General features: G+C 39.6%; 1 protein-coding gene across 5 annotated transcripts in view; it reads right to left on the bottom strand.

Annotated features, from left to right (window-relative positions):
• Positions 1-14,656: 14,656 nt before the first annotated feature.
• Positions 14,657-14,879, bottom strand: part of TFAP2B (transcription factor AP-2 beta) — a 66,036-nt gene continuing 65,813 nt past the window's right edge. For 4 of the 5 annotated variants that reach the window (XR_009155049.1, XR_009155044.1, XM_058182831.1 and 1 more), the window contains one exon: positions 14,657-14,859. Coding sequence is in view for 1 of the 5 variants with exons in the window: in XM_058182831.1 (XP_058038814.1) it covers positions 14,837-14,859 (23 nt within the window). In the remaining 4 variants the exon portion in view is untranslated. The remainder of the gene's footprint in view (positions 14,860-14,879) is intronic. The other variant, XM_058182828.1, reaches the window with a different exon arrangement.

Below are 14,879 nucleotides of genomic sequence, written 5' to 3'. Positions count from 1 at the left end.
CTTAGTCTCTGGTTGGAATAGATACTTCTGTTGCATCTCATAATCAAGAATGGTTGAATGAATCAATCACCTCCAGCAGAGAACTGAAAAGTAGTAATCAACTTCAGCAATGTCAGTGAAGATGTGTGACAAAACTACCCATTGTGCCTCTGCATGAGTTATTTATTTACTAGAATTACTACTAGAGATTTATCGCCCTTCATTCAAAAGTCATTCTGACTAGTTACTGACATAGAAATAGTTGAATGAAAAATCATGTCCCGATAAAAGTAAGGCTTCTATATAAGAACAACCAGATTCTAACAGCAGTTGACTGGGCAATGGCCAGAAGTAGAAGAGACCAGAAAGTAAGAAAGACCGTAATTCCCTTTTAAATGTTCTAGTGAAGTGTACAGCCTTCATTATCACTAGGGGGGGAAAAACCCAAACAAGAATATATGCGTATGAAGCATAGTGCTATGACAACAGTAACAGGCATGTACTGCATTAGAGTGCTTCAGAATGGAAAGAAACAAATCATTCTTTGATGGGGCATGGCACTAAATAAATTTATGGTCTGATCTCACTTCCAATGAAATAATTTAAGTTTTCTTACAGATAATAACAACAGCGGGATCAGATGCTGTAACAGCTTGGATTATTTTAACAGCTAACAATGCGCTTCTGGTAACAGGGATATTAAAGGGTTTATTATTTGAACAACATCCTTCCTCTTTCATTTATGTTTCAAATAAACAGATGTCATCAGGTTGACACTTTTTAAAAAAAGGAGCTTATGCCAGCATGACAGTTATTTGTGTACAACCAGAATTAGGATTCACCTCTGGCACAATATTTCCTAAAGATAAAATTGGCTTCAGCCATTTCCTCCACCACTACCGATTAAATTATTTTCATCATAAAACACAGACCACACAAACTGTTCTTCTGGAATTCTTGATTAGAATGTTCAGGTTTTTTATCATTTAGCATTCTTTGCAACAAATCAAGCACTTTCCAGTGTGCTGCCCCAAAATAGAACCACTCCAACACTCTGCTGTAGAAATGTGGAGGACAAGTCATGGAGGATCATTTTAAACAAATAACTGGTTGAGCCTCTGGGTGTGCAAGAAGGAGGGGAGGGCAGTGGTCACAATCTAAACTTAATTTGTGGGACCAATCACCAATGTTTGTCACATTTTATGACACGCGTTATGGTTGTTCTTGATCCCTAGCTCATTTTTAAAGTTAAAGAGCAAAGGCAGGTTTTGATTATAGTTAGTATTCATCTTGAGAGATTAGTATACATAGAAGCCTTATTACCACCAAAGGTGATGTATATAGTTTGCACTAATTTTTGATGCTGCAGTTCTACTATTTTCTATTTTGCTAATCTTGCTAGCTGGATCTTATCCATACTGTCACTAACAAACAAATCTGCTGAATATTGTCTGCCTCTCCTACTCATCCTACCTGTTCCTTTTTTTTTTTTTTTTGCTACTGCCATTGTTGCTACTGTGTTGCACATTTTATTCTGAAATTTCTATTCCCAAATAGCCACAGTTTGGACTTTTCCTTGCAAAAAGGAGATGGGTTTGATTCTTAGCTACTTGGCTTGGATAAAGCTGTTTCTGCAGGAGGAGAGGGAGGGAGGGAGAAGGAATCGGAGCACTGTATTAACAGGAAAAAGCTGTGATCTAGAAACTTTATCACTTGATTATTTCCTGTATGTAAGATCTGTTCCCTTGTCTCCATGTGATTCTGGAATTTCCTAGACATTGAGAGGTCCATCAGTGGTCCTCACTGCTGAATTCTAGAAATATGTGCAGAGTCCATTGTTCTTTTGAAGGGATGCAGGTGCACAACAGCTGAGATGCTTACTTTCTTAACTACAGTAATTGTTTGTCTATTATTGTTCTTATTTTTAATTGTTATGATCTAATTTTATTATATGGCAGTTCTGCTTTTTTTTTTTCTGTGACTGTTCACATATTCTGTAAATTGCCTGAAGCACTAGTAAAGAGCTAGAACATTTAAATAAATAATCTGGTCACAGAAATTGTACCAGGTTACCAGAACAAACCCAGCCCTGGTTTTGATATATCAAAAAATTAAAGTCAGAGGAAAGCTGGTTTTTCTAAACCTTACCACTAGGAATGAATGAAAAGGCTCCCCAGGGTTTTTAAAGGCTTTTAAATAAACATTTGGAACCAACTGACTGGCAAAATCTTGGGATATCTTTTTCACTTTAAAGAAAGTCCTTCATGGTTAGGAAATATAAACCTCTCATCACGCTGGCCACAACAAGGATTACAGCTTCATGCAGCAATATATTTTTCCAAAAGTACTTTGTGCAGACCTTAAACAAACCCACACTGAGACCTTTCTGTTGACCCTAACCACAACCTTCTAGACTGACAGCCCAATTCTGGGAGTATATTTAGTCAAGATGTTAAACCTGCTGCGTTGAATAGGATTTGCTCCCAAATTAACTTTAGGATTGTAGTCTAATTCCATTAGTAAGGGTGGTCTTGATCTGAAATTTCAAACTCAACTTTGTGTACACGCGCACACACACACACACACACACACACACACACATTCTTTGTGGCTGCATATTGTCTTCTGGCCTCATAGCAGTTGTCCAAAACTGGAATGCGGAAGACCCAAAGAACTTCTGCTTAGATTGTTAACAGACTAAAGGAAAAAAAGAAAAAAATACATAAAATAAAATGAAAACAGCCTGTCATCTTTCTGTGCCTTTAATAAGACCCTAAAGTTCAATCAATAGGAACAAAGTTTTTTCACAGTCTGCAGATAAAGTATCTGCTATTTTCAAATGTTTAGTACCTAAATACTGCACTGTATGAAGGGACAAAAATGAATGCATGGATGCAGATGCCAACATCTATAGTGACTACTGCTCTTAAATTTTATGTTTGCCTTCAGTCTGCAGGGACAGTAAATGTATATGTGTGTCAAATACTAAAATGAGCCTATTAGACTGTCTATTACCAGTCACTAATATAAAGGATTACTGTATTTCTGAAAAAATATTTCTGCTTTTAAAGACTACTTTTAAAGGTTCTTTAATCTTGAATATACTCTTGAAAAAGAATATGTTGAAAAAGAGTCAATTAAAGTTAGAGGGTTTGTTTTCTGAATCTTCAATCATACCGTTTTAGTACCATTTTTTGTATGATTTCATTGAGTAGCACCTTCAATTAACTAGACAGTTAACTAAAAGGTGTATTTTAGATCTGAAAATATTTTTTAATACTCTGTTATATGGAAGATTTTTTTTTATTTTTTTATTTTTTGAATTTATATCCCGCCCTTCTCCGAAGACTCAGGGCAGCTTTACACAGTGTTAAGCAATAGTCTTCATCCATTTGTATATTATATACAAAGTCAACTTTTATTGCCTCCAACAATCTGGGTCCTCATTTTACCTACCTTGTAAAGGATGGAAGGCTAAGTCAACCTTGGGCCTGGTGGGACTTGAACTTACGGTAATTGCAAGCAGCTGCTGTTAATAACAGACAGACTTAGTCTGCTGAGCCACCAGAGGCCCTTTTTGGTCAATGCTGGGATTTTAGAACAATTATTCCATAGATCTTCATCATTTCTTGCATTAAAGATAAATATCATTTGTTGTTTGCAACCCATTTGCACTATGTACAATTACAGCAGTTATTGGCATTTCAGTTTGGGCCGGTTCAAACATTGTGATTCTGAGCTTCACACAGAAGAAGAAACAAAAAAGTAAATCAAAAGAAAAAAACTCATATCATAACAAACAAATATAAATATGAATATAAAATGGCAACAGAGCATGCCACAAAACAACAGAAAGTACCCAAGGCAACTGGACCCCATTGTGAATGTATGGAAAAGGAATGTTGAAGATTCAAACAGGTTTTGCATCATCCTAACATTTTTACATTCCAGGAAAAAAATACATAAAATTTAAGTTTGGGACAATTTTTAATATTTTCATATAAGTAAATTCCTATGAATTACATATCTGCTACCTAGAAATTGATTCTCTCTGCCCCTATTATTGCCAAGAGACTTATTTTTCAACATCAGGAAGATAATTTTATGATCATAGTTACTGAATGGACAAAAGATGTTACTTCGAATTTATGAACAAGTTATTTACAGTAATTATCAAAAAAAAAAGTCAAAAAAGTTGTCCAAAAAAAATCCATCACCCAGAAACTGCAAATTTACTTTGGTAGAAAGTTTACTAAAGATGGAAAATGGGTAAAGCAATTATAATATACGCAAATGTTTGTAGAAAGGGAAAGGGGTTTAGAGGAGTGTTGCAAGTAATTCATTTTTGTTAAAAGAAATGAAAATGGCTGTGAATAATGACTGTCCCACTTTGTTATATAGAACAGGAAGTGCTATAAGTCAGGTGAAACAGAAGCAGCAAGAACAGACTACTTAAAGGTATATGTAAAGCAAAAAAAAAAAAGTATCAAGAATGAATGATGAACGAATCTGAATTAAATACAGAAGGGAATGGCTTGTAATTGTGCTTTGGATCTCATTGAGAGTTTGATGAAACATATGAACTTCTCATAAAAGTATACTTAAACACACACACAAATCTAATTATGCTTAAATACAGTTATACATAATATACATGCTTCCCTGAGTTGAATTTAAAAGTTAGGGAGGCTCTGTGAGGTAGTTTTGTATTCCACCTTTCCTCTAAGAAGCACAAAGCGGTATATATGATTTATCTCTACCCCCATTCAAAACATTTTATCCCAACAATTTTTTGTGTTCTGTTTGACTGAGAGTTTGTGGCTGGCTTATGGTTACCCAATGAATTTTATGGCTGAGTGGGACTTCGAGCCTGCATGCCCTTGAACCTAGACTAATTCCATTGGTGATCTGGGGGATATAGGTCAATGGAGTTCACTTGTACAGAAATGGTCCAGACACAATCATTTGCTGAGGATCTATTTGTAGCAAACCTCACTCAGCTGCCACTTATATCTCCCTATAAGTTTGACTACAACTCCCATTACTGACATGAAGCCAGTAAACCCATTCGAAATAAAATTTACCTTAATAGTTTAATAAAGACTCACTGATACTGCTTCATAGGGGTTCAGTGAATAGGAACAAGATGTTATGCGTATTAACAGGATGACAATACACTAGAGAAGGAAATTGTAAAGTAGATAGATTTGGAGTAGGGATTGCCATGTGAGATGGAAAGACAAGAGTAGCATTAATAATAGTTCAATCCTGTTTATATCATTATTATTCTATTTAGATTCTATTTGCAGTCACCTAGCTATTATAGTATTGGGGTTCTCAGCCTCCATGTAATGGCTGAGTCATTAAAAATATAGAAAGGAAAGGAAACTGAACAGTAGCTGTTGCAGAATAATAAGAAATGGACAAGTTGGTGGTTGCTCTTGTGAGATCACGGTGCCCTTTTCTGGAGTCCACAGCCTGGGAGATCCCGTGTACGGGACCGGCCAGCTCGCCTTTCATTTCCGAAGTGCTGTTTTGCCGGGCCCACGTCATGCTTCTCAGTTCAAACACGCTTTGGCTCTTTATTATTCATGGGCCTTTTTCTCAGTCGGTGGTGCTGAATAATAAAACAGCTCAGGATCAAATGGGCCAATTCTCCACGCCTGACACCAACTGCTACTGTTCGCTGGGCTCTGCCAAGCGTTGCCTCTGATAATGAGTGGGATTTGGTTAAACAGTAAATTAATGAATAATGAAATATCCAGGTTGATCAGTTAGAGAGCACGCTTGCTTGGCCCCAGGCTGAACGCCGGGGGCAAAAATTACTTTCAAACGGCGCTTGCCTGTCTGCTGGGCTGGATAACTATTTTACAGCCTATTGCCTGACAGAATAGGCGGGGAGGGAGAAAGGATGGAAATGGTGCGGGGGTGGGGGGAAGCTAAGTAGCCGAAAGAAAGCAGCCGGGGCGGGGGAAGACTAGAGGAAGCCGGCGGGCCCGTCTAGTTATTACTTTGCGGCCTGCCACAAGAATGAAGAGCCTTAACACTGGGAAACTCCACGGCGTTGCGAGGCAGAAAAAGATCTGGATAAAAGCGCAGGGGAGATGGGTATCAGTCGCTGGAAGAGCTCTCGAGAAGACTTAGATTTGTTTCAAACGCTCATTTCTACCCAAGTGAACCTTAAAAGGCTTCGGGCGGCAGCAGCAGGTAAACAACGAACGAGGGCACACCTGTATAGAAAGAGAAACAGCGCAACACCTGAATACCACCTTGCTTCCAATGGCGGGGAGCCGGCGGACACAGATGCTATAAAAAAACCAAACAATGGGGGGGGGACAAGTGGGAGAAGAAGCGGGAGCAGCTGTGAGTTTGAATTCGGATCCAGCTACCTGAAAAACAGCCTGGAGGTTGAATCTGACTATTTCAGGCCGAGAAGAACGATCTGCTACTTATATCTTTTCCTGCAGTTTTTTTTTATTATTATTTTTCTACAGGAACGCTGTGATTTCAATGCTTTCTCTAAGTCCCTGGTCTCACTGAAAGGGAAGGAAGGTGTATAAATATAAATAATTCGCAGCTATAGCAGTCTTCCCAACGTTAGGGGGTATTTAAACTACAATTCCCAGCAAACACGTTCAAAAATCTCGGGCCTCCGCACCAGAGTCAGGGCAGGCGTACAACCGCCGCGTTGGCTCGCCTCTCCGCGCTGACGGGAGGGCGGGGGGGGGGGGAATCAGAAAGACGGGGCGGAAACAGATAACCTCCCAGCGTCCCCTTGTCAACTTTTCCCGAAAACACCACATTAGAGCGGCCTTGAGTAAAGGTAGCGGGCGTGATCTTTCCATAGTAATCAACACTCGCAGGTTGCTTTACAAATCAACAACACCGGGGAAAGGCGCTCGCAGGCGAGAACAGTCCAAGCTAGGGGAACGGAAAGGCGCGGCTTGGCACCCCAAAGGCACCGCCCTTCGCCCCCCTTTCCCCACGGCCTGCCGGGGCAGGAAAGGCAGGTCCACCGGATAAGCCGTCGAGCTTCGGCTTTGCAGGTTTTGGATTTGCTCCAGCTGTTGCCGTTGCGCAGGATCGAAGGGAAGGGGAAAAGCTGCGCTCTTTCTTGGAGTTCGCGCCAGCCCGGGCGAGAGGCGAGGCCATTCCGGTTTCCCTCGTTCCGCGCGTTCCAGCTGGAGAGTTTAGGAGGCGCAACTGCTCCTGAATTACAGCAATTCTTGCAAAGGGTTGTCAAGCTCCCGCGAACTTTTTTAAGCCTCGGGCCCTCCCGTGAGCGTACCCCTCCTTTCCTCCTTCATTCGTGTTGTAAAAATCGTGTTACAAACTAATCGAAATAAAGCGAATTAAGTTCGATTTAGTAGCTTGTGTATCTTCGTTTTGAATCGTGGGCCGCGAGGCAAAAAATTTCCTGGGATTATTGGGAATTCGCAGGCCCCGGGCGCTGTGCTCCTGTGGCAATAGACCATCCAGCCCTGGTCCCGATACTATGCAAAGGTTGCTGAGGAGATAGGACGGGGCCTTGCCTTTCCTCCTAATCCTTTGGGGCACAAGAGACAGGATTATTGTGCTGACATGTCTGCGGGGCAGGACAGCTTCAGGCAAAGCGAGGCCTCCCCTTCTACAATTGCCTCCCATTTAAGATATGATTATTGTTATGCAAACCCTAACAGGAAGCCTAAACGACTTATCTGCAGTGAAAATAAATGTAGTAAGATCGTTCTGTTTTCGGTAGAGCAATCTTTCCAAGATGAATATTGGATGTTCCCAATAACAAGGTTATTATTATATTAGTGTCACAGTTTGCCATATATTTCACAAATCTTATTGCATCTCCTGTCTTAAAATCTTAGGGAGATCCCATTGTTCGCATTCCTGAGATTCTGAGCAGGTCACCCAATTCAGTGGCAAGCTGATCCCAGAACATCCTTTTATTCAGGAATACTTTTGGCTGCATTGCTTAAAATGAATAATAAGGATCCTTGACTTGCTGATTCCTAAAAACACTGGATCCAAAATTCAGTTTAATTGTAGTTATTGCCCCTTTACCTTTCTCTGAAAGGAAGCAAACCCATGGTCCCAATGTCATCTAAAGGGCAAAACAAACATCCCATGCTTAGCTTTTCTTTATTATTTTATCATAAATTATTATTTATTTGCTTTGTTTGATTGTATCCCATTTTTCGATCAGAAGCTCAGGGCAGCCTACCTACCACTTCCTCCTCCCTTTTCCCCAACAGCAACAACAATCCTTTTGGGCTGAGGGAGACTGATTAGTCCAAAATCACTCAGTTGGACTTCAGCCAATACATAGCTTCTTTTTCTTAGCAAATTTGCCAGTGGAAGTAGACACTAGGGTAATTTCATTTGTAAGACAGAAGGATATTGGTTGTTTTTACTTTTACAGTCAGATTTACATCTAGACACAAAAAAACAACAGTTTTCAAGGGGACTGAAATCTACTAATTTCTTGTGTGTGTGTGTTCCTCCTTCCCTTTCTGCTCATTAAAGCATGACACCCAACAATAAAAGATGACGGTTCAAAACTAATAAAAACATTAAAAACCAATTCAAACTGGAAAGAATGTGGGCTGAACTACAGGCTTTGCCAGTTGGGATTTCAGGTGCTTCCTTGAAATAAAAAAGGAAGCATGTAAAAATCCAAAGATTTGCTTATATTATCTTGCAAGTAATTTGATGTATCTACATTTGGTTTATTATTAACATTGGATTGCTTCTCAGTTACCGACAGAAAAAGCTTTCTAGAAAGCTTTTCCACAAACCTGATAAGAAAAAAAATCTTTTGGTTTAAGGTTTATCCAGAAAGTGGGTGATAAAGTATTTCAACTTTCTTGAGTCACATAAAGATATCTATGGAAATGTAAACCACAAGCTCCCAAAGGAGCATGTTAAGTAAGCATGGATGTTTTCAAAGACCAACCCATTTGTAGCAATTAGAAACAGGCATTGGTACATTGCCTTTCTAAACAAAGTTTATTCCTGGAGATGAGAAAACAAAACAATACTGACTGTTCCCTAACTGTTAAAAACAAGGAATTCATACATTGAAAATATTCATCTTTCCATGTTAGCCATCAGATGACAGCAGGAGTCTTCAATAAGAGCTCTTGAAGATTAAGTCAGACTTATGACATCACCCAGTTTTAAACATACTGCTTTGACTACAAATAACAGGTTCAAATGACAGGTTCTGTCTGCTAAGATTAGGCTAGAGAAACCATTATTTACTAAACTAACAAAATTCTCCAGGAACTTTAGCAATGGGCAAGTTGAAGAGGTGGGGTGTGATAGTTACACTTAATAAGGCACAGGGAATGGATGTGTGGATAGATGATTGTATAAAATAGGTCAAAGTAAGGATATTTATATGTCCCCAAGAAACATGATTTTGGTTTAAGCGGTGTGGGGCCCTAGATCTAAGATTGCTTGCCCTTGCTTTGGGCATGATGATTAAGATTTATGAGAGTTGAAGGCCAGTCTGCTGTAGTCATACTTAACAGCACCAGACCTCTCTAAGTATGTCCAATTGATTTGTACCTGGGTATAGAATCCAGACACCCTCTTACCAAGGACTAATTTCACTGGAAATTTCTAGCAATAGTGCAGGGGTCAGAACAAAACTTCCAGGAATTATGCCATATCTCTATTCAGGAGAAAGAGTATTTTGCAGAGAGATGCAGAAGTTTGCATATTGGAGACAGTAGTTCTTAAAACGAATCACTGGCTCTTTTAGTCTATAGTTGTAAAATGAGATGCAGGCAAGCTCAGGAACCTTCTTGTCTGGAGTTTCATTCAGTTTTCCTTTTCCCTGCTGCTTCTCTCCCACCTTCTATATTGTCATGGAAGTAAAATCCCACTGGGTTCCATAAAAGTTGCTATCTAAATTTGCAGCCATTTCTATTGGCACTGTGCCAAGTCTTGCAGGTTTAAATTGGACAATCCGTTTTTAAGAAGATACAGGGCCCCAATAAATATCCAGGGGAGACCATTGGGGGAAGCAGCTAAAAGAGTATGCTAATCCTGGAAACCAGTTTCAGCAGGATAAAAATGAAAAGTGCACCTTCCCTTCTATCTTGCAAAGGAAATTGGGGTTGAACTAGATTTCATCACCATTTATAAACTTCATGATGGTTGCCTGTACCAATACCTCTGTACTTATCTGTAGCTGAGACCATTATGGCTGTGAATTATGGGGTTTATAATCTAAAATATCTGGAGGGTGCTGGTTTGAGAACATAATTTTATGTGGTAGTGAGAAATCTTTGCATTCTACTCTCTCCTCCCCCCTCTCTCTCTCCCTCCCTCCCTCCCTCTCTCCCCTCTCCCCCAAGGTAATAACTGATATATAGAGCTAGAAATAATCTAAAAGGTGTTACAGCTTACAGTTTTATTTGATAGTCTTCACATATTGTTAATGGACTGTTCTAAGGGAACGGAAAACTTGTTGGTAAAGTTGGATTTTAATGGATGGAGCTGAGAGGCACACGTTTTTTAAAGTTTAAGTCTAATTTTAGCCTCTTTAATATACTGTTCTGATTTAATCATCATACAAATCCCAGCAACAATAATTATGTTTATTTCCAAGTAAATCTGCATAGCTCTGCAGTCTTAGGTTATATATAGTGCAATTTATTCAACATTTTTTCATTATCTCAGATAAGGTGTAGTTTAATTGAACTATTTAAAATCAGTAATAAACAAAATTCATTTGATCATATTTTTCTAATGAAAATAAGACATTAACATTTTTCTGAAGTGGAATAATTAAGCCACATCATCTTTTCCCTTATTTAAGACAATGGAAATTATGAGTGTTTAATTGATTGATACAGTTCTTCAGATAACTCTTTTATAATAGTAATAAATATAAGGCTATGTACCAGAGGCACATATTGTAAGACATGTCAGATAGAACTGAGTGGGACTACTCAAATATAAATTATATGTTACAGCACACTTTTGCCTGTGTTTGGGGGAGGAGGAATAGAGGATTGATTTGCTCCACTAAAGTCAGTGATAAAATAAACACTTGGTGAATCCAAGCTTTCAATCTTTTGTCTTCCTTGCAAACAGATTGACAAAGCAGTAAATGTCATTGATTCCAATGGAATGTACATCTTAGAAAATAAGTATTTTCTCAAACAATGAAAGCAAAATTCCTAATTATTTCAAACTGGCTGTTCATGACATCACTCAGTGAAACTATTTACAAGGAAACCTTACAAAGCTAAGTTCAAGTTAAGCCTAGAGGAGAGTTTTCCCTGAGGTTTTTAAGGAACAAAAGGCTGCTTATAGCTATATACATTAAGGCAAAGCTTTAATGATCACATTGCCACTTCAAACAGAGAAAATAACAGTTTAGTGTATGCCTATTCAGAAATAAACTCATTTCTGGATAAACGTGTTTAAAATTGTAACACTGAGGGCACCACATGTAAATCAAAATTTTATTCTAACTCTCTTTATATAATCGTTCTCCAATTTAACTAAAGATAATCTTGGCCAAGTTCTCCTTGGAAATCAGTCCTGGATTCCACTTAAGTCAAGATTAAATTTGGCTAGATAAGAGTTCTTAGACTGCCATCACATAGGAGGGCATTTACTGTAAGTACAAAAGCTGAATAGTTACTAGAAAAGCTTAAGAGCATAGTCTGTTTTAGATGGTGAACTCTTGACCCAATTCTGTCACAAGAAGTCAAGACTGTATTTTACTTATTCAAACATCCAAACTGCTTTTGCCTCATCTACCTCAACTTTTTCAGTAAAAGTAAAATTTCCATTAATTGGAACTCAGCTCCTGGCAACATGGCCCTTGGCAGCAATACAATTGCCTTCTGAGGTTTTTAGTCAACTTCACAGTATAATCTATAGCCCTGGGGTATCTTGTGATCTCCTATTCAAATAGTAATTGGGTCCAGTTTAGAGATGGAGATGAGCCCCATTCAGCTGGTTGCTGCCACCTGTTTTAAGGTTTCAACAATCCACACTGCTCTGCTCTACAGCTTGCTTTGGTATTATGGCCATTCCCCCTTTATTGATTTGAAGCCTTTTCTAGACTCACCCAAACAACTCTATATCCTTTCAGGAATGAAGGCAGTTTTATATTGTCACAATATTGTCAAATACCACTATAAATCCCTAATGTATACTTTATGACCTCACTATGCTGAGGATCACAGTCTAAGGGGCAATTAACTCTGGATAAAAAATATTTCATTCTTTGGTGTACTTTTGATTCTGTTTCTCCTGTTCTATGTGCTACAGTGGCAAAATTTGCATGGGAAAGAGACATTCTCTCCCTGCCTAGTAGGAGGTGCTATTATGCTGCAAGTTTAAAAGAATTATTTCTCAGTCACAAAAGAACTTCTTTCTATGAAGTTCTACACAGGATTCGTTTTCATTAACTAACCCATTTAAGAAAGTATCAAGTCTACAAAACTTTACACCTCAAGAAAAGCGTTCCAACATCCCATTATCTTGGTGCCCGCCAACCATGTTGGACTTCAGTTCCGGGAAAGGATTGTTGAGTGGGGATTATGAGAGTTGTAGTCCGTCATAGCTGGAAACCCCAGTTTGGAACAAGTTGATTTGGAACACTGGGCTCGGGATTATTCAAAGAAAAAAAGAAAGGAAGGGTGAATGACTGGATTTTGGCACAGTATCCTACAGATTGCTGGACTACATCTTCCATCATCCTTAATCATAGCCCATGCTGCGCAAGAATGATAGGAAGGAGTTATAACTGAATATCTCAGGGAAGCAGATTTGGCAAAGATTGCACAGATGCATCAGGAATTTTTGCAGAAAATTCATTTGCAACAGGAATAACAGTTCATTGAAAAGTAGTGAAATGTTCTGGTTTCTTCCGCACTCCCCTCCCATTAGAACAATAAAAAATGTAGCCATTTAAATATTTGCATATTATTTTGTTTAGAATTGAAACGGTATGTGTATGCAATACAAATTTGTTATTCCAAATATTTGCCCTTCGTTTGGTCATATTTTCTTCCTCTTCTTTAAAAAGGCTTTCACCCTTTCGCTAAGGGCCTTTTAATAAACTTGTTACAAAATGCATTTCCAAGAACATCAAAGTAGATGACATCAGTCCTATGATGCACTTTCAAATAAAACTTGAGGAGTTCCCTCCTCTCTCTCCCCCCACTCCGCTATTTGGGACACTGAGCAATAAAAAGGTAAACCGCGAAACCGGGAGGAGGATTAAGATGAACATCTTCGTTGAAATGAAAACTGAAAGCTTCCTTCAGTCTTTGCCCTCAACTTACCCTCGCCTTGAAATGCAAAAGGTTTTCTTTGGCAGACATCCCGATGCGGCAGTTTACTGGGCTTGGTCTCTTGGGCTTAACGCTCTGCACAATCTGATTGAACCGCCAAACTACAGTCCTAGGGCTGAACTGGGTTTCTTCCCTCCCACCACCACTTTTCTTTTCAAATGAGCAGAGTACGACTTTATTCACACCCATACGCCCGTATTATTAATTTCAGTGGAAAATAATACATTGGGGCCTCTTTCTCATTGGTGGATCATGTCCATTTAACAATTTTATTTACTCGTGAAAGTCACATGCCCTCCCCTCGAAAGATGTCTAAAAATGAGTAAGGATTCATTTCACTTCATAGGGGCCATTTCCGTTGTGAGAAAATATCTTGCAGTATCACTCGGTGATATTGCCGAGTTAATCTAAAGGCAGCCGACAATACGACTCAAATCTTTTATTTAACTCCAAGGGAAAGCAAAAAAAACCCGAAGGCTTTTGAAGCATCTTGGCGCAGGTGTCAATTCCAGAGAATCCAACGCCTTTAAATTCGCAATAAAGGATTGCTCTAACAAGGTGTTCAATCCTATTCCCATCTACTGAAAAAAAAATCCAAACGATTCCAGTTTTGGGAATAAAACTAATCGAACTCAGTTGGAATTACTCCTGCGTCACTCGCTTCGATTCAAAGCTGGGCTCTGCAGAAAGTAAACAAGGTTAAATTCGGGTTCTTATCTTCCTTCCCCCACCCCCAATCGCCTCCACAAGCCCTTCGGCCGGAGGTTTTGTTCCCTTGCTGGAGCTCAGGCGACACAACAGGCTTGTCAAGGCGGTCCCGCCAAGCTCCCCAACTGGATTTAAGTGACAGGCATCAAGTTCAAGTTCATTCCCAGAGATGGGGCAAAAATCCAATGCAGTCAAAATGCCTGTGTATAACCCAACTCCGTTAATATTCCCACTCTCCGTGTTTTTGTTTTCAGCATTCAGTTCATAGGCTCTACCGTGTAGCCATTTGAGAAGGTGGACCGGGTCGCACTTAAAACTTGGTTGGGGGTGGAGCAAGTCCTCCCTTAATAAAGACTCGACTCGAGGGACAGCCTGCGTTTTCTGCAGCAAGAGGCTGACAACTCTCAGAGCGGTTAACAAAAGGAGCCGGCTGCGGCTGCCTGTAAATGCGGGTTTGGCTGACAAGGCGACGGGACTGTGGGATTCGGAGCACGGATAATCGCCGCCCCCGACCCCTGTCTTGGGTCCTCGCACACCTGGGCGGTGGTGCGGACGCAGAAACTCGTCAAGAAAAAAAAAAAGGAAAGGGGAGGCTGCTTGGGTGGGGGGAGACGGTCAGCAAGCTCAGACAAAGTCAAATGGCCAAACACTTCTGAGAAGCAACGTTTATTATTATTATTATTTTGCTTGTTTTTGTTTTCACCGTAGAACCAGGTCCTGAATTTCCCAGTAGCCCAGAATGGGAAAGCTTTTTTGTTTGTTTTCTCGGCTGCAGAAGTAAATCCATCTTCAGCACTGAAGCAGCACCAATGTTTTGTTTTGGTTTTTTGTTAAAAAAGAGAGAGGGAAAAATCTGAAGAGGAAAATACAACA

This window comes from Ahaetulla prasina, chromosome 1 (assembly GCF_028640845.1).
Source record: "Ahaetulla prasina isolate Xishuangbanna chromosome 1, ASM2864084v1, whole genome shotgun sequence".
In the NCBI taxonomy this organism is placed as follows: Eukaryota; Metazoa; Chordata; class Lepidosauria; order Squamata; family Colubridae; genus Ahaetulla; species Ahaetulla prasina.
This window is presented reverse-complemented; position numbering and strand designations above follow the sequence as displayed.